This window comes from Dipteris shenzhenensis, chromosome 25 (assembly GCF_047967505.1).
Source record: "Dipteris shenzhenensis isolate YYH24624 ecotype China chromosome 25, Dip_SZ_1.0, whole genome shotgun sequence".
NCBI classification, from domain to species: Eukaryota; Viridiplantae; Streptophyta; class Polypodiopsida; order Gleicheniales; family Dipteridaceae; genus Dipteris; species Dipteris shenzhenensis.
Window position 1 is genome coordinate 23,443,069 of NC_141620.1, and position 24,000 is coordinate 23,467,068.

Consider the following 24,000-nt stretch of genomic DNA (forward strand, 5'->3'; position numbering starts at 1 on the left):
TTACTTGGAGAGAAAACTGAGTACAAGAGTTCAGCGTGAAGCTGCTCATACACAATCCAAAACCTGAATGATATTAGATGGAAAACTCTTTAATTATTATCAAATAAATGGTCAACTGTACTTTGACTTAGGATATTTATATTGTGGTGACATCCCCTCGGCTTCTATTTAGTTGACCTCAACTGAAAAGCTTCTTTGTAAACATCCAAAAGCTGTGGATGATCGAACAACATGCCTTCATCCATCCACTTGGCATCCAATGCCGTATAATTCTTGAAATTTACAAGGTACCTGTAAAATTCCTTGCCCTGAGGGCCTTTGCGTACAGTATGGTACACGATCTGCTCTAGCTTAAGGACCTGCTCCAGCTCATCCACTTCTGGTGGATCCTCTGATATTGCCTCTGTAGGCTCTAGCCCCTGAAATTTCTTTAGAAGACTCACATGGAATGCATTGTGAATCCTCCAATGCTCTGGCGATGCTAACCTGTATGCAAATGATTATTCTTTCTGTAACCCAGAAAGGGCCATAGTACCTAGGAGATAACTTTGCATACACTTTCTATTTGCCTTTAAACTTACGGAGCATAGCTTTCTCGAACTTCAAAAGTACCCAATCCCCTTCCTTGAGATCCAACTGTCTCCTATGCTTATCTGCAGCTCTTTTTTTTGTCTAAGTTAGAAAATATCTCAAACTTTGGTGATCTGTTTTAACGGTAAAATCTGCACCCAAAAGATAATGCTTCCATGTATTCACAGCATGAACTACAGCCAACAATTCTTTTTCATAGATTCCCCGATATCTCTCAGCATCACGCAATCTTCGGCTTTCGCATGCTACCACATGTCCATTCTGATGTAATGCGACCCCAACACACTCTCCACAGGCATCGCAATCAACATCAAAAGGTTGATAAAGATCCGGGACTACAAGAATAGGCTCTGTAGTCAGCTTCTCCTTGAGTGTATTGAATGCTTTCTTCTGTGACATCCCCCATGTGAAGGCCGCATTTTTCTTAGTAAGGTCATGTAGTGGAGCTGCGATATCAGCAAAATGCTTGATGAATCTCCTATAATAGGAACAAAGTCCCAAAAAACTACGGACTTCATGCATAATTTTCAGTTCAGGCCATTCTTGGATGGCTCGGATCTTTGCACGACCCATCTATACACCTAGATGAATCCAGAAACATTCCCAAACTCATCCTCTAAAAACACAACATAGTGCAGTTTCAATCTCACGACAGTCATTCATAAGATCGAAAACCATAAACTCCATCACGCATAGCAGGGACTAGCTACTATGACATCCCCACTGACGTCATCAGCGCCCAACAGTGGGTGTAGACCATAGTATAAAAGTATGCTCTCACACATACAAATCCACACACCCACACCCACACAAAGCAGGATCCATCTATATCCCATTCTTGGATATTATGTGCCCCAAATAATGGATCTCTTCCAAAAAGAATTCACTTTTCTTGCTATTGGCAAAAAGCTGATGATTTCTAAGTTCTTGAAATACCAAAGCAAGATGTTCCCTGTGCTCTTCTTCTGTCTTTGAAAAGACTAGGATATCATCAAAGAAAGTACCCGTGAAGTGCCTGTACTTTCAGAAGATGCGATCCATCATTCTATTGAATGTGGCTGGAGCATTTGTCAACCCAAAAGGCATCACTAAGTATTCCTACAACCCAAATGTAGTGCAAAAAGCTGTCTTATGCACATCTTGTGGTTGTATTCTGACTTGATGATAACCACTCTTCGTGGTATCGAAAATCTATTTTTGATGGTCATCTTATTCAATGCACGGTAATCAATGCACATTCGAAAAGAACCATCTTTCTTTTGTACTAAAAGTACTGGTGAGCAAAAAGGAGATGAACTAGGCTGAATCAACCCTTTGGACAGCAAGTCCTGTACCTGAGCCATAATCTCCTCTCTCTAAGTCGCATTGACTCTATAAGGTGGTCTATTTGGTGGCTCACTACTAGGCATTAACTCTATCTGATAATCCTCTGGTCTCTCTGGGGGTAACTCCCCTGGCAAAGCATAAAAAAAACAATCTTTAAAGTTTACAAGAAACTGAAATTTATCTTTGTCTGCATCATTCATTTCAGCATCCATATCATTCTCTTTTTCTTTTACAAACACCATGTACGCGGAAATTGCAGACTTTATTGCTTTACCACATGTAAATCAAATACAATGGGGATAGTTTCCCCTTTATTCCTGGCAACTAAACGCTGGTTTTTCCCCCTATGGATAAAATTCAGCACCCTCTCAAGGTATTCTATCTTTACTTCCTTTCGATGGAACCACGGTGTACCAAGTACAACATCATGCTGCTTGAGAGGAGAAATTAAGAAGTCCTCCTGATCTACATAGCTCTGCACATGGACACGAAGCTTTCCAATCAAAGGAGTAACTTGCATTGGATTTCCCTGGAACATCTGATCAGCATCAAGAGCTCAACCTAGCTCTTCAATTTTAATCCCTATCTCAGGGCTAAATCTTCGGATATGAAATTGTCTGTAGATCCTGGATTAAATAGGATTAACGCTTGCTAATCTCTTACCTTTCCCCATGATAGTAAAAGCTCTTTTTCCTTTGGGTCTGAGGTACTACCCAAAACATCTGGGACTGCTCCCACCATTGGTCTCGGCGGTACTTGTGGCTTTTTTTGCCCCTTAGAACCCGAAGGCTTCTCAAGGCACTGGGCAGCCATATGCCCCTCTATCCCACATCTAAAGCATTTCCCATCTCTGCCGAATTCAGCTATCTGTTCAGGAGTGAATGGGGATTCGCCTTTATATGACTTCGAAAGCTGAGTACCCCTCGGCTTCTGAGGCTGAAACCCTTTCTTTTCAACCTTGGGATACTCTTTCTTTTCTGATTTTGAAAAATCAGGTTTCTTCCTTTCAGTACCTCCTGCATGCAAGGATAGCACTGTGGATGGATCTTGTAACGGCACGAGACTAGCTACTGAAGCTGAACATAATGTCCTAAATGTTCTTTGCCCCCAAAGCATTCACCACTGCCTGAATTTTTGGACTGAGACCTGCTCTGTACTTTCTCATTTGGGTTCTTTTGGAGATCTTTTTGAAAGGTGCAACCTGCAAATAAGCATCCCAATACTTTTAATTATACACATCCATTGTATCTCCTGCATCCATATGCAAACTATCCCAATCTTGAAGAACATGATCTCTAAACCGTTTAGGCATGAGCTGCTGGTAGAAGGCTTTCTTGAAGCCCTTCCACCTCTTTGGGGCTGGCCCATCTGTGGTCTGTGCACTCCACCATGCACTAGCTGTCGCTGTCAAGTGCAAACTGACCATTCTCAACTTGAAGGATTCTGAAAATTTTTATGTACCAAATGCAGCATCAAACTGTCTAATGAACTGTAGTGCTTTGTCTGTATGACCATATTGTCCATTATAGGTCATAAACTCGATAGATTTACCTCCATCTTTGAATTTCTTGGTCTTGGAAGACTTGTTATTCCTAGACTTCTTGTGTTTCCTTCTTTTCCTGGATGGTTTATATGATGAAGAAGAAGATACAGAAGTTGAGCTTGAGGTAGACGGTGAAGGGCTTGGAGATCGGTGATGATGCCTCGATCTCTTCCTACTATGAGACCGTCCCCTATGAGATCCCTCTCTCTTGGGCTGTACACGAGTGTGCCTCTGGCATCGGCACATCATAAGCTACATTAGGCATAGTTTCTGCTTGAAACAGATGCTGAGCTCTTGGATCCCTTCTAAGATTTTCCATCTCCTGCATGCGAATGCGTACCATCTGCTCAAATTCTTGCTAAATTTGCTGCACACTTCTCTGTCTTGGATGTGCATCCCTATCTTGTGAATCCCACTGGATAGGTGATTGAGCCATTCTCCTACAACTTGTCTAAGATCTGTGAGTGTCTCACACACACTGTGTATGCAACTAATGGACGCAGCCTTTGCTTTTCAAAGAGAAAATTACCTCAACAAGAGGTGTCTTGCATTAACAACTTGTGCCAATGCTGGGCTGTCAACTCAAGGCATAAACTCAAAGCTGTGTGCCCCTTTTCTGGCTACTGCAAATGACTTCAAAAGCATATGTTTTTCCCTCTTTTCACTGCTCAAAGGCATGCATACTCTTTTTCTGCAAATCTCTGATTTTCTCTGATTTTTGCTTTTTTTTCTGACAGTGAATACTCTCTCAAGTGGGTGAAAACTATTGGCAGAAACAGTCTCTGTAACTGTCTTTTTTTTTGGGGGGGGGACAGTAACTAGATGGGTGACTGCTGGTTATAGTAACCAGACTGACTGGTTCTGGTTTGGTTAGTCTGCAACTAGACTAATTGGACTGGTCACAATCTGGTTACAGTGATCAGACTAGTCTGGTTGGGTCAACTAACTGGACGTCTAACCAATCCACTACCAAGGTTAGGTTAGATAAACCCATGGTCTGCCACGTCAACATCTGATCTGGCTGCCACATGTATTGCCATGTCAGCACCCCTCAAGGCTTGCATGCCACATCAACGTCTGAACTTTACACTGCCACATCAGCTCACACGTGTGGCCGCCATGTCACCTATGTGTTGGAAAGGTCACCTCCCCATCTATAAGCCCCCAAATGAGGAGAGCGTGGGGGAGGGAGACCTAGGGCAGAAGATGCCCAGAGAAGAGAAAGGGAGGGGGACTGCCACATGGGCAGCACCTCACACAAAGCAAGAAGGGTACCTCGCAAGTCATGGAGCTCCTGATGTACGGGGCAGACACGTGGACATCAGGGACCTGCAGCAGCCTCATTGCATAGGGATTTCCAGCAAGGACAGACGGCGCTTCAGTACGGAGAAGGTACGGGATGCATACGTGGCTGTACGGGGCTGGTATAGACCTGGCAGGAGGCAAGGATGCTGCAGCAGAGAGGCGCAACCATGGCGCTGCAAACAGGGCAGGCTGGAGCCTGCAGGAAGGCCCGCAATAGGGCGCATATGGCCTGGGCCAGTGGCGCAGTGCCACGTGGCAAGGCATGTACGGATGGGCCTGCAAGTGGGCAGATCAGAGTGGCGCAGCAGAGGCGGGACAGACCAGCACATGGGTCGGCCAGGAGAGAGGCTGGTTGGGCTGCTTTGAGGCAGCCAACCAGGCCTTATATAGGGCTGACCTAGGGGCTGGGCCCTTGCCTAGGTTGGAGGGCCAAAAGCCCTAAAAGTGTGGGCCAAAGGGCCCTAGTTTTGTGAGCCCTTAAAGGGCTGTTTTTGGGCAGACTGGTCAGCCCAAACAGACCAGCCAGTCGGCCCATTTAGGGCTGGCTGGTCGGTTGGTTCAAGGGGCCCTTGGGGCCTATAAAAGGAGAGGCTTGTGGCCTCATTTTATATCCAGCTTCCAGCAGATCCAGGGCAGAAAGGAGCAGCAGGAAGCCACCCTCTGGACCTACATTCAGGAGGATAGAGAGGTGCTTGAAGGGCTGCAGACTTAGCCAGGAAAGGGCTGGGACCTTGGCTGTCATCTAGGGCAGCAAGGTGCTGAGATCACTATACCTTCTGGAGCAGCCATTCACGAGCAGGTTGGAGCAGTGGAACAGGGATCTGTGTGCTGCAGACAAAGCTTGGCAGGGGCTGCCCACCTAGGCTGATTCACAGGCAGTAAGGTGGAGAAGAACACATCTGGACGGAAAGTCTACAGAAGCTCGAGGTGGAGCACGCGGGCTCGAGTCTAGAGATAGCCAGCAGATAGGAGAAGGACCTTGTGGTAAGATCAGAGGACCACATCATTGGTGGGACTCTGGATCTGTCTCTTTTGTATTGTGTCCATATTTGTGGACGGAAATATATATTTTGGTGGTTTCTCTATCTGGTTGGTTCATTGTCTATTGATGAGTCTGCACACCTATTGTATGCACATAAGTAAAGAAGTTTGCCACACCCACACCGCACACTGTGTGAGCTCCTGGGCATTACTATAAGTCTTCCGCTGCGTGTACCCTCTGTTGGGTATTTTCTAACACTATGTGCCACGTGCCTATCACCCTGCCACATCAGCCTAAGGTCAGAAACCTTGGACAGCTGATCGCGTCGCGCCTTCTGGAGACCATCCGTCGCGGGACCTTCTGCATGTGCCTAACCATCCCGGGCATCCGCCAACACTCAGCACCTCAGTGCTTTCGTCAATTTCACCTGCCTAAGTCGCCATGTATGCTAAGACACACAGACAACGCCGCAGGCACACGAAATCTAACAGGGAATTCCCGTGGAAGTACTTCCGTCAATTCGTTGGAGAGGTTCCACCATTCACAGTCACGGGACCTCTTCCATTGCACATTCAGCAATTGCTTAGCCTATGAGCGCTGGCGTTGAGCACATGCACTCAGAACATCTGTTCAGAAAATCAAACGAAAAATGTTCCAATTCGCAGATCCCGTCGGATGATTTGGACCTGTGCTAATTCACCAAACGCTTGCGCTGAGGATTAACGTCATCCACGCAGCACCACTAATTCACCATCACACCAAAACACACCGTGCACTTTGTGTGGGTCTTCCAAGCATTAGAGGGAGCGTCAACCTATCATCTCGAGAGGCATTTCCTGCACTTGGATCGTCGGCCTCTTAAGAAAGGGCTTAATCTGAGCTCTGATACCAATGTAATCTAATGCATATGCCAGCATCAATTTCCTGCGCTCACTCTTTGAACTCTCTCTCATTCCCTCACTCTGCAAACAACTAGGGCCCAGGACAACATGTCGGGCTGGACCCCCCCCCAAGGTACTTTATTACTTGGAGAGAAAACTGAGTACAAGAGTTCAGCGTGAAGCTGCTCATACAAAATCCAAAACCTGAATGAAATTACATGAGCTCTTAGGCTCTCTTTCTTGGCAACAAGCCACTTGTCAATTTCTACATTACTTTCCTAATTACATGCCACTAAGGGCAACTTTGGAGTCTTCGAAGCACTTAGATGCTTCTTAGGCTCCATAGCGCTTGGGAAAATAACCCTTCCTAGTACCTACAACAATTAATTAAAGCGCACCACCATGGTACCCATTAATTATTAGCGATTTGCATGCAAATAATAAACTGTGGACTAATCCTAGTCACGGTGGGCGTCCCCACTGAACACATGTGCACACATAACAAATATATAAATATATTTATTCTATGGTTGACCGAAGTAAACACTCTTGATCATAATTAAGGGGCTTTGACCAAGGGTCGAGGCACCTTAATTATAGTCAAGTCTCTCCAACCAAAGTTGGCACAACTCTCCAACCGAAGTTGGCACATCTTGGTTAACCGCAGTTAACCTTCTTGGTATAAACCAAGTCTTCCTGACCGAAATCAGGCTTACTTGACCGAAGTCAAGTATCTTTGACCGTAGTCAACTCTTTGACCAATAGAAGAACTCTTTTGACCATAATTAACCTAGATGGAAAACTCTTTGATTATGATCAAATTGGTCAACTATACTTTGACTTAGGATATTTACATTGTGGTGACTAAGAAACAGTATCCATAAGTCAATCTCCGGGTATCAATATCACCTACCCAATCACTGTCGTAGAAACCTCCCAACTCAATGCCTCTCATATAAGTACCTTAGCACCCTCATACCTGCGTCCCAATAGGCCTTCTTGGGTGTGGCAGAGAACTGATAGAGCAATCCAACTGTAATATCCGATTTGGTATTGGTGAGGTAAAGCAAACTCCCAACCATGCATCGATACAATGATGAATCAACCGGCTGAGATGGATCACACACACTCAGCTTCAGCCATGGGAGTCACTGTTGCTTTGCAATTTTGCATATGAAAGCGTTTGAGCAGTTCCCTGCAATATTTCTCCTATGAAATAAAGATACAGCTCTTTCCCTGCTTCACCTCAATCACAAGAAAGTAGTGAAGTATGCCTAACTCAATCATCTCGAACTCCTCCATGAGAAGTCTCTTGACCACTCCGCTGAAACCCGATCTTCTAAAAGAAAACATCTATCCATTGGTACCAAGCTCTGGGGCTCTGTTTCAGCCCATATAAGGCCGCCTTCAGTTTGCAAACTTTTGATGGGGCTCCTGGAATCTGAAATCTTGGTGGCTGTGCCACATATACCTCCTCCTCCAAGGTTCCATTCAAAAATGCAGACTTGACGTCCATCTGAAAAATAGGCCAACTGTGATGAGCAGCTAAGGCAATGATTGTCCGAATGGTCACCATCCTAGCTGTGGGGGGGAAGGTCTCGTCCAAGTCAAGTCCTTTTGATTGTGCATAGCCTTTCACCACCAATCTCGCTTTGTACTTATCCAAGCTCCCATCTGACTTAAACTTAAGCTTGTACACCCATTTAGTCCCAATGACCTTCTGCTTGGTTGGTTTGGGCACTAATTCCCAGGTGTCATTTTCCAAAATGGCATCCATCTCTGCCTGTATGGCTTCCTTTCATTCTAGAATATCCTTTGCTACCTGGAAGGAACAGGCTCCTCAAGCTGAGCCACCATAGTGTAGTTCATGGAGGGAGTCTTCATGTTGCGTTGAGACCGTTGTACTCCGGAACTGCTCTCAGGAATGTCCGTGACTCATGAGTCTGCTAAAGTCTTCAAATACCACTGAGGTAGCTTCTTCTCTGTTGGAGGTGTCTTCACTAGAGTCCCCTTGGTTCTAGAACAGCATGCTCCTCCTCCTCCTCCTTGGGGTCTTCAGTCGTCTCCACCTCTTGGATGGCGACCTTGGGTGGGGGTAATGACGGAAGTTCAAGAACCTCTTCTGCAAGCTGTGGCTCTGACTCCTCAAAGATCACGTCCCTGCTGATAAGGATCTTCTTCTTTTCCGAGTCAAAAAGACGATAGGCCTTGGATTCTTCACTGTATCCCACAAAGATACATCTTCGGCTATGGGAATCAAGCTTCGTCCACTCATCTTTATGCATATGAACAAATGCATTAGAACCGAAAACCAGTAAATGAGATATCGTGGGCTTCTTACCATAGTAAGCTTCATATGGAGTCTTGTAATCAACAGCCTTGGTCTTGGTTCTATTAAGGATGTGAACGGCAATGTTCACGGCTTCACCCCAGTAAGCTCTCGAGAGATTCCCTCCTCGCAACATGGTCAAACCTGTCTCTATGACGGTCATGTGCTTCCTCTCGGCAACTCCATTCTGCTAAGATGTGTGAGCTTTAGTGAGCTGTCTCTTGATCCCCGGCTTCTTGCAAAATCCATTGAACTCGGTAGAAGTGAACTCTCCCCCTCTGTCGGTGCGAACGGCTTTGATTACCTCCCCACTCTCCTTCTCAACCTGGGCCTTCCAATATTTGAATTTCTCATAAACCTGGGACTTCTTGGCCAAGCAGAATACCCACGTCATGCGACTGAAATCATCCACAAATAAAAGAGAATACCGCGAACCTGCGAACGAATTTGTCAACATTGGGCCACAGATGTCGGAATGAACCAACTCAAGCGGCTTCTTGGCCCGTGATGAGGCCTCCTGTGGAAACTTGTCCCTGTGTTGCTTGACCTCCAAGCAAGACCTGCAAACATGATCATTGCCTGCAATCGGTGGAAGTCGATCCACCATCTTTAACTTCTACATCTCGACGCGAGTGCCATAATTGATGTGACCGAACCGCTCATGCCACGATTTGGATCTGCCATGGTCTCTGTGTACCAACAGAGTGTTGAGCCAATATAGCCCATGCTCCTGGACTCCTTGGACCACCACCTTTCCATTTTCCTTGGATGTGACAATGGCTTTGCCGATGTCGAATAAGACAGACATATTGTGCTTGTCCATCTGACTCACTGACAAAAGGTTCTTGCACAAGTTCGGTACATACAATACACCAAAAATCAGCTCCTTGTTTCCTGCAGTCGTGATGAATGGAATACTACCAACACCCTTCACAGGGCATGTCCGGTTATCCCCCATAGTGACCTTAGACTTGGGATGCATACCTTCCATGGATTTGAATTACTCCTTGTTAGACATGTGCTTTGAAGCTCCACTGTCCACATACCAACCTTCCTTTCCTTCACTGACTGCATAAGTGAAGCAGTACTCAGTGATGAAGAAGAGAGCGCCGGTTGTGACGTTTGCCGATTCGGTCTTTGGCTCCTCCTTGGACTTGGACTCCTTCTTTCGCTTGAGGTCCGCCTTCTTCTTGCGGCACTCCTTAGCAGAGTGACCAAGCTTCTCACAGTAGAAGCACTTCATCTACCTCTTTTTCTCTACATCCTCGGTCTTGTTGTTGTTCTTGGAGTCCTTAAACTTACCCTTGTCGGGCTTGTCCCTTGCCACAAGAGCCTTCTCGTCCGATTGAGTAAATAGCTTTTCCTGAGCCTCTTCCTGCAATAGTAAAGGGCCAAGCTCCTCGAAGGTGAGAGGCTTGGTCCTCTGTCCTGCAGTGACCGTAATCACGAAACTCTTGAAACTGCGAGGTAGCTTGTGTAGCATCAGCAATGCTAGATGACTTGAGTCTACCTTCTGACCAATTGCAGTGAGCTGGTCCCTTGCCACCTTGACTTTGGTCAGATGGTCATGAACATTGTCCTCCTCATTCATATCTAGATTGTACAGTTGATGTTGAAGAAGCAAGATACGAGATGTGCTGTCTGTTTCATACAGATCCTTCAAAATAGCCCATGCCTCTACAGACGTCTCGGCCATCTAGATGTGCGGAAGAACCGAGTCCGCAGTGGTTCCTATGATTAATGCTAGGGAGTGGGCATCGCTGTCTTCCCAATTTTCAAGCTCCTCTCCATCTATTGGAATGAGAATCTTCCCCTTGTTGTCCAACATATCTTCCGGCTTTGCCTCCACCCCCGTTGTCAATTTCCACAACTTCCGAACCACTAAATGACTCCGGATTTTCACTTCCAAATTCTCTGACTCTCCAAAGTTCGGGATGGTGAATGAGAGAAATATGGAGAAGGAAGAAAAAGAAGGGGCTGAAGAGGCAACAGTTGAATCCTTGTCCTCCATCCTTGCTGTAATAGCAAACTGAAAACTGAAAAATAAATTTGCAGTAGGGAACTTGACCTCGCAGCAAACCTGAGTGTTGATTGGAGTCGCCTTCCTGAGCTCTCACGCAAGTACTCTTCTGGCTTCAGGTTACCCTGTCCATCACCTTCTAGCAATCTATGTCCGAGATTTAAAGAAGCACTCACACTTCCCCTTCTACCTTCGAAGAAGGCCAATTCCTTCCAATCTCGCATTACCTGAGACAAATGAAAAGCAGAGTCTCTCTACAGCATGCTATAAAGGCTCAAATGAAGAGCATCAAGTACATATTGGATCGTCATACTACCTGTGTGCTTGCTCTGAAAGCAAACCATGCACCTAATCGAGGCACATACCAATAGACTGTGTAATCATGTACTGTCCCCTTCTGAAGTACAACATCCATCTGAACATGAGACCCCAGGGCACTCCATGAAATCCACGCTAGTGTCAGTGTCAACAGCCACGCACCTCGAAGATACCAAGCACTCCATGCTGTCCTTCACCTTCACAAAGGCATCTGACTCCTTGTCAACCCACATCTCAATGTCAGACATCATCACTGTGGTTTCTAGGTCGGCATATCTAACCTCAATAACGCACGGAGATATCACCAAGAACAACTCTTCGATTACCACATTTGCTTTGGCCTTTGTATCACCCTCTGAATCTGAGTCGGACTCCTTCCTTTTGTTTTTCTGATCCACCTTCTTTCTGCAGTCCTTCGCAACATGACCTGGCGTGTCCCAGCAGCACTTCTTCTTTTGCTTCCTTTTGGAAGTGTCGTCATCATCCAGAGTCGTCTTTCTTATACTTACCACCGTTAGGCTTGCCCTTTCCTTTGCCTGCGTAGTCCTTCGCCAGCAACGCCTTGTCGTCTTTGTCATTGTTCTAGAGCTTCTCCCTAGCTTCTAACTGTAGCAATAATGGACCCAACTCCTCAAAAGTCAGAGGTTTGGTCCTCTGTCCTGCTATCACAGTCATTACAAAGCTTTTGAATATGCGAGGTAGCCTCCTCAGTACCATCAAGGCCAAATGGCACGAGTCCACCTTCCAACTGACGCCAGTTGATCCTTGACCTTCATCGAGTGGTCATGTACCGAATCTCCCTCATCCATATCAAGGTTGTAGAGCTGATGCTAAAGAAGCAAGATCCGGGATGTGTTGTCTCTCTCGTACAAATCCTTCAGAGTGACCCATGCCTCTACTGACGTCTCGGCCATCTGAATGTGAGGAAGTCCAAAGTCTGCTGTAGTCCCTATGATCAATGCCAGGGCATGGGCATCTTTGTCTTCCCAAGCTTCGAGCTCCTCTCCGTCTACTGCCATGAGTATATTCCCCTGTCTGTCCACCATGTCCTCCGGCTTCGCCTCCACTCCCCCTGTCAATTTCCACAGCTTCCGAGCCACTAAATGACTCTGGATCTTCATCTTCCAGATTGGGTAGTTTGACCCATTCAGTTTCCCAGACTCTCCAAAGTTAGGGATAGTGAAAGAAAGAAATCTGGGGGAGGAGGAAGGGAGAGCAGGGGCTGAAGAGGTCGACATCTATGCTGCTAAACCACACAGCAAAGTTGAACAAACTCAACCTTCAATAGATCAGAACTCTAAACGCACCTAATTGAACCTGAGGCACCTTCCTTCTCGCAAGGGCACTATCCTCCAGTCGTGGAAGTCGATTCCCAAGAGCTTCTGAATCAGGGTCGTCCTTCAGCAAGGTCCCTGCCTTCAGGCTCCCACACCTATGAGCCTACTACTTGGGCTCTGATACCATGTTAGAAATCACCCAACAGAGGGTACGCACAACAGAAGACTAATAGAATAGCCCAGTAGCTCACACAATGAGGTGTAGGGTGTGGAATCACAAACTTCTTGAACTGATGTGCATAGAATAGATGTGCAGACTCATCAATAGACAATGAACCAGCCAAATAGAGAAACCAACAAAATAATATATTTCCATCCAAACCACAAAAGAGAGAGATCCAAAGTCCCACCAATGGTGTGGTCCTCTGATCTTACCACAAGGTACTCCTATCTGCTGGCTATCTCTAGACTCGAGCCCGCGTGCTCCGCCTCGAGCATAAGTAGACTTTCCGTCCAGATCCCTTCCACCTTGCTGTCTTTGCACCAGCCTAGGTGGGCAGCACCCTCAGCTAAGTCTGCAGCTACTGTATGCTCTCCTCCTCCAATGATGAGGCCCAAGACAAGCTCCCTGCTGCTCCTTTCTGATGGGGCTTTTCTGCTGCTCCAAGTGATGAGTAATGGAGGCACGAGTGCCCCCTTTTATAGGCCCAAAGGGCCTTGAGAAATGGCCAACCCAGCAGGGGGATGAACAGAACCCCTCTGGCCGACTTGGTTGGCTGGCCCAATCCTAACCAGCGGACCTGCTGGTCGGCCTGGTTGGCTGGCTCAACCAGCTCTATATAAGGGCCCTAGCTAGGCCCTTTTGGGCTGCTGCTAGGCTGCCCTTTGCTGCTGCTATCCTGCCATCAACAGGCCCTTGTGCAGGTCCCAAACCTGCCCCACACATGTGCGCCTTTCATGCTGAAGTACCCCGCCATGTGCCACCTTCATACAGCCACTCCTTGCCTCTGTCTGGAGCTCCAAATCGCCACTGATCTGCTCCTGGACCTGCTTCTGCCAGTCGCCTTATCCATGGTGCTGATCCATACTCCCAAACGCTCCAGGTACTTCTCTAGATGTGCTGCCCACATGACAGCCAAGATGCTATCCATGAGGCAGCCTCTCTCTCTCTTTTCCTGTGAGGTACTGCCCATGTGGCAGCCCCCTCTCCATGTTCTTTCCTCTGGGCATGTCCTGCCCTAGGTCTCCCTCCCCCACGCTCTCCTCATACGGGGGCTTACAGATGGGGAGGTGACCTTTCCAACATACTCCACATACTCAGTGATGTGAATCAGAGAGAACACCAACAATTGGCTATACAAAATGTACAGTTTCTTATCATACCAAAAAAATGAACATGATACAATATATACTGAACCCTGATCTGGGCTACCCTATTCGCTCTAGGACTTAGGATCCCTTCTAAAGTCCTCTATACTCCTAACCATCTACACATATATACAATATTTGAACATATGTAACACCATATGTACATGGATGATCACCCATAACCCCCCCCCCCCCCCCCCCTCTTTTCCTTTCTCCCATTCTCCTGCTATTCAGCAGCTAGCTCGCCTTGAAGCTTGCACCTGTAGACCTTACAAATTTTGGGGAAGCAAAGGAACATATGATCCAAAATTGAATCAGGGACAATTTCTGATGAGCCAAAGAAATGTATGAACCAAACTTGAAGCATACACATTTGGAGGTAGATCATGAAAGAGAAATCTTTAGAGTCTTTAACCCAAACACAGGTGGTACTTTTCTTTTCAAAACAGTTAAGATAAGGCCTTTAAGATACTTTTCTCTTGAAGCATACACATTTGGAGGTATATCGTGAAAGAGAAATCTTTAGAGTCTTCAACCCCCCTTAAGCCCTATGACATGTATATGCAAGTCCTTAAAGGTAAGCTCCCCTCATTGGATCCCATATGCTGTGCATAGTGCTTTATAGTTCTTATGAATGATTTTATGTAAGAATAAATGTAAATGTAACACTTTCAATTAATGAGCATTTTCTGTCATCTTGGAGATTGATTTATATAGGGCAGCACTTATGCTTTAGCACAGTACACGGGGATTGAAAAACAGAGCTGCAGCAAATGGATTGCTGTGGACAGGGCCTTGCACCAAGCTTGCTCCCATTGATGTGTAAGGCCTCGCACACTCTATGCTTTAATCATCCTAACTCTCTCCCTCCCTCAGCATTTAATCAGCTCAAGTTAGAGCTGGCATCCCATGTGTTGTAAAGCATTTAAGGTGGAATTGGAATTACTCCTACAGTCTAAGTAGTACTATAAATTGGTGAAAGACACTGAAATGAATAACAATTGATGCACATCTAAATGGAATTCTGTTTACTAGACAAAGATATCACTGTTCATTATAAATTGTATTGAGCTCGTTGCAGTGGTGGTGCTGGAAAGGATTTATTCCTGTTGTAAGCAATAAAACAGTATTGAGCAACAAAGCATAGCACAGCCATAAATAACAAAGCAAACTTGCTGCTCTTTTAGAAAGCATAGTGTTAGAAAGGAAACAGAGTATTATTTCTTGATGTCTTTTCCCACTGTAAAGATCCATGATGTTGATCATGCACACACAGACTAGATCATAGTGGAAGATTTCACTTACGCAAATTGTCCACTTAATTACTTGTTATATAACTGTAACTGTCCCTCACAAAAGAGGTTGTATGTAGCTGCTGTTGTACTTCTAGGGGCCTAATGATAGTGAATCACTTGACATTGTGGAGCAGCTTGCATCAATTCGAAAGAAGGTAAAGACAAAGGCTTGATCCCACTTGTGCTTAAAATTTGACTCCAAACTTAAAGATCTTTACGATGAGCTACAACAAGACGAAAAGGATGTCCACACAAGAGCAAAACCCAAAGAATTTTCGAAAAATAAAACTATGTTTATGTGTAGCCTCTACATCTCTCAACTGACAGCAAGTCAAAGTCCTGATAGTCTTTTGAAGACACTTACGATATTTAAAAATATTACAAGCTCTCTCTCTCTCTCTCTCTCTCTCTCACACACACACACACACACCCCCCCCATCCGCCCTAGTCATGCGGTAAAGAACAGAAAAGCCACCTTGAAAGCCTGGTGGACAGGGACTCCCTGCAATGTAAGTGGCCCAATGGTCGCTTATTGGGTGGTGAGGATGCATTCATGGATTTAACAAAACACGCTTTTGTTTTGTTAAATAACCGCCCAGAAAAGGAAATGGGAAGTGCGAACGCAAAATTCTTCGTAGCGACTATGGCTGCATAAATGCTTGTGTGCCACTGAAGAGTTTCAGGATTCTGATTACAAAATGAGTCACAGATCCTGCCATACATGATGATTATAGTGTAGATGGCACTAGCTCCAAGCAAAATTTTGCCAATCCTGGGAAAGAACGTCATTGCTTTTGCATGGGTCTTTCTAGTTATTATTCCCCTGGCCGTATTTCCAGACATGGATTTGATTTTATGCTAAATAGGGATTCATTCATCTTTGGTTTACTCTCTGTGAGTCCAGCTATCCCTCACCCGTTGTTTCTATAAATCACTTCTTAAGCTGCCGACAGAGCTTTTTTGAGGTTACCTTCTCTTTCTCTCTCTTTGATAAGAGGGCGCTCGTGCGAAAGAATTCCTGCTCCTGAGCAAACTGCGAGCCACTCAAAATACAGCAAGGACATTGAGTTCACTACAGAAGGCAAAGGTTCTGAAGATAGACAAGAAAAGAACTACAACCAATGGCCGAAGCCAAAATTTCAAGCCCTGCCAAAATTTCTCACATATCGCTCCTAGTAAACTCCCCCGGGAAACAAGATAAAAACCCACCTCTCGGGCCACTTCTTCTGTCTTTCGATCGCGCTCTGCGTTGGTCTGCTCGGCAATCCATTTGCGCCGTTGATTCGGGTAAGAAAGAGGGTGCCAGGGCTTCTGATTAAGGTAGGAATGACTCCACGCGGTGCCCGATTTGTTCTTGTACTCGACTTCTTTTTTGCCTGTGTCCTTCTTCTTCATGGAGAAGGTAGAGGGCAGCTCGAATTCAGGGAATGGGTGAAAAGTTGGTTTTGAAGAAATAGTGTTGCAAAGTCCTACTGCACAGAATATAAGTTGATTGGAAGTTGCTTAATGCAACCACAGATTATACAATGGTTGCATTTCCGGATGGGGAAGTAGCCTGGTCATCCACTCATAGGGGATGTGCGTGAACTCAAATTATTCCCAAAAAAACCAAAATAAGGGACTTAGCACATGGGAAGAAATAGGATGGGAATGGGAAAAGGTGGTCCCAAGTGGTCCCACTCATATTTCTATCCTATTCCCATCCCACCATGTGCTAACAAAAAAAGAACTAGGGATGGGTTTAGGAGGAAGAGGACACATGGCATCATTTCATGTGTTTAAGAGGTGGGGACCTTGTGGGGGCAAAGACACATGTCATCCTTCCATGTTTTTGAATCTCTAAAAAAGGGGAACCCATTTTGGGTGCCAAGGTCTAGAGGCCATGGTCCAGGATGGGAGAAAAAGTGGCTACTCCCATTCTAAATCCATCCTAGACCACTTGGTGTAGGATGGGAGTAATGATGACAAAAATATTCCCATCCTAAACCCATGCTAGCCCAGTCCATGTGCTAAGGCCCTAAGGTGAATGATAATAAATCATTCATACTGCCTGCCCAAAATCTAAAATACCAAAAAAGAAGACCAATTGGATTTGTAGCGCTAAAAAGAGGGCTTGCTTGGCATAGGTCCCCCCCACAAAGCAACACATTAACTCCATTGAATGGCTTGTCGTGGTTATGCTTTATCTCACGCATTTGTGAATCTAGTGAAATGAAGGTGTTTAGTCCAACATGGGAGATCTCGTCAACGACCAGTAGTTGGACGTGTTTGTACAATTCAAATAGCCTTTGTAGTTTCTCTGTTGAGGCAATGTACAAGCTTGAGAGCAAAGGTAGGTGGGGGGCTGAGTGTAATGTAGTCCTGCCGCTATTGCAAGCTACCCGACTAGTGTGCGCCAGCATCAGCACTGTTTGTAGCTCAATTTCATTACTCTGGTAATGCGACTAGTGCCGTAGCAATGCTTGGACCAGCAACAGGAGCGTGAAAGATTTCCCAATCCTTGCCTCCCCAAAAAGGAAGAGGTGGAATTGCTCTTGAGGGTGCAACCTTTTCTTGAGCATTATGTCTTCTAAAATGAGCCACTGCTGGGAGTTAAGCTACCAAAGCAAGGTGTAGTATTTGTTGTTGGGCATGACAGCCTACTCGCATTGCTGGGGTTCATGCGTCATTTTGTTTTTGTGTTGCGATTGCATTTCTGTGCCTAGGTCAAATTCATCGTCTTTTATGATGGAAATGGTTTCGCTACAACTTGTGGCTGTAGAAGATATGCACCTTGTGGGAAAGACTGCAAATGAAGAGATTCTATTGAATAGTGCACGGTTGCTTTCAATTACATTCAGGTGGAACTCGTACGGGTTGTGCCACATGGGAAAGTTATCACTTAATATGTGTTCACTGGTTGAAGGGTTTAGGAGGAGTTTAAGGGTTAGAGAGAGGTTCATAGTTTAGAAGGAGGTTAAAAGGTTTAGAGAGAGGTTCCAGAGTTTAGAAGAGGCTCAAGGGTTAGAAGGAGGATCCAAGGTTTAGGGTAGAGTATATGGTGGAGAACTCGTCTCCCTCGTAGTTCATGGAGGTTAAGGGTTGAGGAACTAAGGGTTTAGGGGGAGCATAGGAGTGGGAGAGCAAAAAGGTGTAAGAGCATGGGGGGAAAGAAGAGAGAGGAGGGAGGAGGAGGGGGAGAAGGGAGGAGGAGGGAGGAGGAGGGAGGAGGAGGAGGAGGAGGAGGGAGGAGAAGAGGGAGAGGATGGGTTGCAAGGTTGGAGAAGAGGGGAGGAGGAGTTGCAAGGTTAGGACATGCTTTTGGACGTGGGATGCAAGGAAGCATGGACACTTGAGACAATTGCTTGGAATACCAAAGTAGAACTCAACACAATGCCCCAAAGAGTGTGGGCTTCATTCCATTATGGGGTATTTATACAAGTTGGAGAGCTTCTCTCTCTGCATGTAGGAATTGTAAGACATTCTCTCTCTGCATGTAGGAATTGTAAGACATTCTCTCTCTATATGTAGAACTTGCATATAGAAGTTGCATGTAGGAGTTGCATGTTGCATGTTGAACTCGCATGTAGGAGTTGCATGTAGAACTTGCATGTAGGAATTGCATGTACGACTTGCATGTAGGGGTTGCATGTAGAACTCGCATGTAGGAATCGCAAGTAGAACTTGCATGTTGAGGATTCCTAAGAAAGATTATTCCTAGCCTTATGCAAGTACAAGTGGAGCTTTGCTGCTACTCTACACACACATTCTGTACTACCTAAGTCCATGTTGGCATAGAGACAACATAGTTATTGCTTCAAAAGATGATGGATAATTAAATTGAAATGTTATTTCTTTTAATGTTTTCTCCTTTCAATTCATGGTAAATGTTTTTCAAAAAATTTGGGGATTTTCTGATTAATTTTAATTTTTAGGGTTTTGATATATATTAAGGGGTAAGAGCCCTTCTTATATCACATTCTCACTTTCACATTTAGAGAGCCATAGAAACTCCCACCCTCAAAAGTTACACTCCATTAGTCACTATTTGCCATGGATTCAGCTAGAACTGCATTCCATGATTTCATCTCGCGAATTGCATTTGCAGGTCATGAGGAAGAGCTATTTTTAGTGTTTGATAAGACTTTAAATGTCCTAGGGACATATATGTGTGGCAAGGATGAATTCTCATATCTCATCCTCTGCATGCAAGAGAATTTCATAAATTTTGCTTATAACACTTGACCACTCTTCAAAGAGATGGGTTCCCATAGATTACATAAAGTATATATTCCTAGAGGAATCCAAGTTTGTAAAGCGCTTGGCCCGCTTTTGTGATAATCTTACAAAGGAAGGGTTTAGGACGGTCGAAGTAAAAGACATCCTAGAAGCGGGGATCACGAAAATATAGGCACTAAATTCCTTTCATGGGAGATGACATTCATCTTCCTTCTCCAAGAAGGAAATTTAGATGAAGAAGCCTCATCGTCTAGCACCTCCTCTAGTAGAACTGTTGATCTGCTTGTCCCTAGACTAGACTCTGACATGTACATGGAAGAGAGGAGATGGAACCAACTCAAGCATTGAGCCTACTTCAAGAGCCCCCAGTAGAGCAAGAATTTGCATCGGAGACCGCTGACCCAAAATCAAACTTATGGTCCTTGTCCCCCCTCATCGTCGATGGAGAAGAGTACGTATTTCTCCATGACATAGAGGTTCTTTTTGGACTACGAGAGAATGAGGCACTCGGAGTCCTATCTGAGTTCAATGTTGACACAAGTGTCAAAGATCCCATGGTTTTAGGTTCCGAAGACCAGACAATGGAAGAGTTTCTCTTGATGACATTGGTTTCAATGAGGGATGCAAACATGTCCGTATATGATGCACAACCCTCTCATGTAGAAGCTTCCATCTCCAACACAGGTTAGGAGAAAATGTCCACCTCCCAAATGGAACATCACACAGCCCCTGGTTCCATCAACGTTGTAGATGAGGAAGGGATAGAAGCCGACGACGCTGTAGTGGTAAGTTCGAACAATATTTTTTATTTTGATGTTCTTTCGGTATAATTTGTTTTATCGGTCTTCTAATGTTTGTTGAATTGTTGGAGGACGCGTTTGAGCTTGATGAATTCTCATCTCGATGGGGTAATGTTCGCAGCACATTTAGGCGAGATCATTCTTTGTCCCATTACCTTGGCAAAGTTGCAGAGCACTTCCACAACAAATTTTCTTCTCGAGGTCCTTCAAAAGCTGCTGAAGTGCAAGGCATTGTCGCGCACTATCGAATACTCCAACATTACTCGGAATGTCGACAAAGTGATTTTGGTACATTGCTTGGCTACTATCAATGCTTTTGGATTGAACATTCATGGCAGGACATTGACGGCAATAGCTATGTCTTTGGTAGCAGGAGAGGAGGATGTTAGTGCTGATATTGCGGCTAGGTTTATATCAAGGAGTCCACTAGGGGATTCAAAGACCCCTATTCTCAATGTATTCGAACTAGCCAAGAAGAAAGATAGCCTGTGAGGCCTTTTGTATATATAAACATATATTTCAATGGATACATGACTACATGTCTTTATTATTTGTTTTAAGTCATTGTTGCTCATCATGAATTCATCATATTTATTCCATTGTATTTTGTTTAAGTCGTATATGATATATATTTCTCCATCCTTTTAATTGTGTTAATTTAATGCATTTCTAGCCAATTTAGTATGATTTTCACAAAATTTTGGGTATTGAAAGTTCATTTCTGTCAAATCCTGGAGGGATTTCACTGTGGCACAGAAGGGAAAAGTGCCTGGGACATCGCCAGGAGCTTGGAATGCCTAAAACCCTTATGCATCTGTCTGATCTCCCTTAGGGCCCGCACTCCTGGCTTTGCTCTGTATGGCTTCTTAACTCTTGGTGGAGGCTTTATAGGTACCCGAACATGGTTCCACGGCCTCCTGTCTGCCTTCAATTTCTTACATTGGCTCTTCTCTATGTTGATCCTCCTCTGTCCCCCCCTTGTGGATGTCTTGAGCTTTGTCCTTCTTTGGGATGGGGCTTCCTCGGCATCTGCTTTATCCTCTTTATGGGCACAGGTACCATTTCCATGATGGGCTCTATCACTGTGGGAGAGGGAAGATTGTGCTCTTTCTAGCAGTCTGTTGGCCCCTATCCAAAAGCCTCTCTATATCAGGGAAGTTATCGAATACATTTTGCTCGTGCGGGGGAGTCTTCTCATGGGGAGGGGAAGGCTGAGGGGAAGGGAGGTTCTCAAATACATTTTGCTCGATTGGGGGAGTGCTCTCATGGGGAGGGGAAGGGTGAGGGGAAAGATCATGCTCTTGAGACTTGGGAGTATGGGGAGTGGGCTCACAGGACTTGGGAGGAGGAGAAGGCTCATGAGAGTGGGAGTGGGCTCATGGGACTTGGGGGAGGGCTCATGAGAGTCGAGGGAGGGCTCACGAGAGTTGGGGGAGGGCTCACGAGAGATTGATGAGGCGCCACCGGACCTGGATAGGTTCATGTGTGCAGATGCCATGGAGGTGGTGGAGCTAGAGGAGGAAGGGTGGAGGCGGCATCCTGTGGGTCTAGCAGTGTTCTCCACTCATGCCACCGGACCTGGATAGGTTCATGTGTGCAGATGCCATGGAGGTGGTGGAGCTAGAGGAGGAAGGGTGGAGGCGGCATCCTATGGGTCTAGCAGTGTTCTCCACTCATGCCATTGAATAATGAGAGTTAGGGTTTTTTAAAACATTTTATATAGGCCCATCATCTTTTGACACCCATTTTAATTACGTTTAGGGTTTCATTGTGCCCCCTGTCCCCGCCCTAACCCCTTCAACCCCCCCACCCTAGTCGCCCTCCCCCTGTTGCCCTCCCCCCTACTTGCCCCGCCCTCACCTGTCGCCCTCCCCCATGTGAAGATAGTGGGAGAGAAGGAAGGAGTCTCACTTGCGGCTTTCTCACATACACAATGGGGGAATACACACAAAGGTGGAGGCTGAAAACAGTTTTCCTCTGTAGAGAATAACCAATAAAGATGCACTTCTCAGCCTTTGGACCCAACTTGGACCTCAACTCATCTGGCACATGAACATAGGCAATGCAACCAAAAATTTTCAAATGAGAAATATCTGGTTTCCTACCAATATACATCTCCTCTGGTGTCATGCCATGTATTGCTGCAGTGGGAGTCCTGTTCATTATGTAAACTGCTGTAGCAACTGCTTCAGCCCAATAATAATCTGGTAGGTCCTTTTCATTTAGCATGGCCCGAGATACCTCTCCAATATGCCTGTTTTTCCTTTCTGCAAGTCCATTTTGTTGTGGGATATGACTACATGAATATTGTTGCTTTATGCCATGCTTGTGCAGGAACCTTGCAAACTCATTTGAGAGGTACTCTCCCCCTCCATCTGACCTTAGGCATTTTATTTGCAGGCCTGTTTCTTTTTCAACCATAGCTTTAAAAGCTTTGAAATGCTTAAACACTTCACTTTTCTTTTTCATAAAATACACTCAAACTTTTCTGCTGTAGTCATCAATAAAAGTGACAAAATTATGACAGCCTCCAATAGATGCAGCTTTAGTAGTCCACACATCAGAGTGGATTAATTCCAATGGCTTCTTACTCTCTTGAATATGTCTAGGAAATGGTTTCCTTGCCTGTTTTCCAAATTGACAGGCTTCACACACCTTATGCATTTTTGCAACCTTGAATTTAGGCAATCCTGCAACAACATTTTGGGCCTACATTGATTTAAGTCGCTGTACATTAACATGACCAATGCATTTACGCTAGATATCAATATCTGCAACTACACCGGTCCCATGTGCAAACATTGCTGCACTCAATTCAGGCATGTCCACATCCAACGTAAACATCTTGCCCTTCTTCTTTCCTTTTGCTATCAAGCGACCGTTATTTTTCATATCCTCAACAAAGCATCCATGAGGATTAAATTTGACCTGCAAGCCCTGCTCAACCATTTGACCAACAGAAACCAGGTTCTTGGTGATATTCGGGACATGAAATACATCAGATAGGTATTTTTTTTTCCCATCCTGCATAGACAAAGGAATTTTACCAATCTGCACAATAGGATGTGCAGTATCATCACCAGTGTCCACAAATCCTGGTCTTTCCATTTTCCTTGCATCCTACATCATTCTGCATGACCTGTCATGTGGTTTGATGCACCTGAGTCAACATACCACACATCATTGCTTTCTTCTGCACTTGTCACAGAATTGGTCATGTGCTGCACCATAAACAGATGCTCATTTCTGTCATCACCCTGTCTACTAGAAGATGCATAATTCCCTTGCTGCAATTTTCCATTCATGATGTCATTCTTCTTTTTATAGCAATCTTTAGCCATATGACCCATTTTACCATAGTAGTAGCATTCAACATTGCTATTTGCATTTTGGCCTCTTTGCCATCCACCACGACCTCTTTGGTTCCCCCTGCCTCTAGACTTACCACGTCCTCCTCCATAGGATTGGTTTTCTTGAGTTTGCTGCATATTCTGATTTCTACCACGGCCTCCAGATTGGCGTGCTCTACCTCTGCCTCTATCTCTTCCAGCATTTGAGTAGAAGATAGTTTCTTTTAAAGTTCCTCCTGAAGAAGATGCACCACCATTTCTCTACTCTTCAGAAATTAGAAGAGCAAACAACTCCTCAAAATCAGGAAATTTTTCACGGATGGCAATGGATGTCCGGAATTGTGCATAATCCTTTCCTAGACCATTCAAGGTCACAGAAACTAAATCATCATCTTCC

At 45.2% G+C, this 24,000-nt stretch overlaps 1 protein-coding gene across 1 annotated transcript in view; it reads right to left on the reverse strand.

The window, feature by feature from the left end:
• The window catches only part of LOC147885633 (zinc knuckle (CCHC-type) family protein), a 39,170-nt gene extending 22,342 nt beyond the window's left edge, over window positions 1-16,828 (reverse strand). Inside the window, exons 1-2 of the mRNA XM_087396429.1 lie at window positions 16,445-16,828; window positions 16,206-16,268 (exon numbers count right to left, since the gene is read on the reverse strand). Of these exons, the coding sequence (XP_087252555.1) occupies window positions 16,206-16,268; window positions 16,445-16,630 (249 nt within the window). The 5' untranslated portion in view covers window positions 16,631-16,828. The remainder of the gene's footprint in view (window positions 1-16,205; window positions 16,269-16,444) is intronic.
• Between the last annotated feature and the right edge of the window lie 7,172 nt (window positions 16,829-24,000).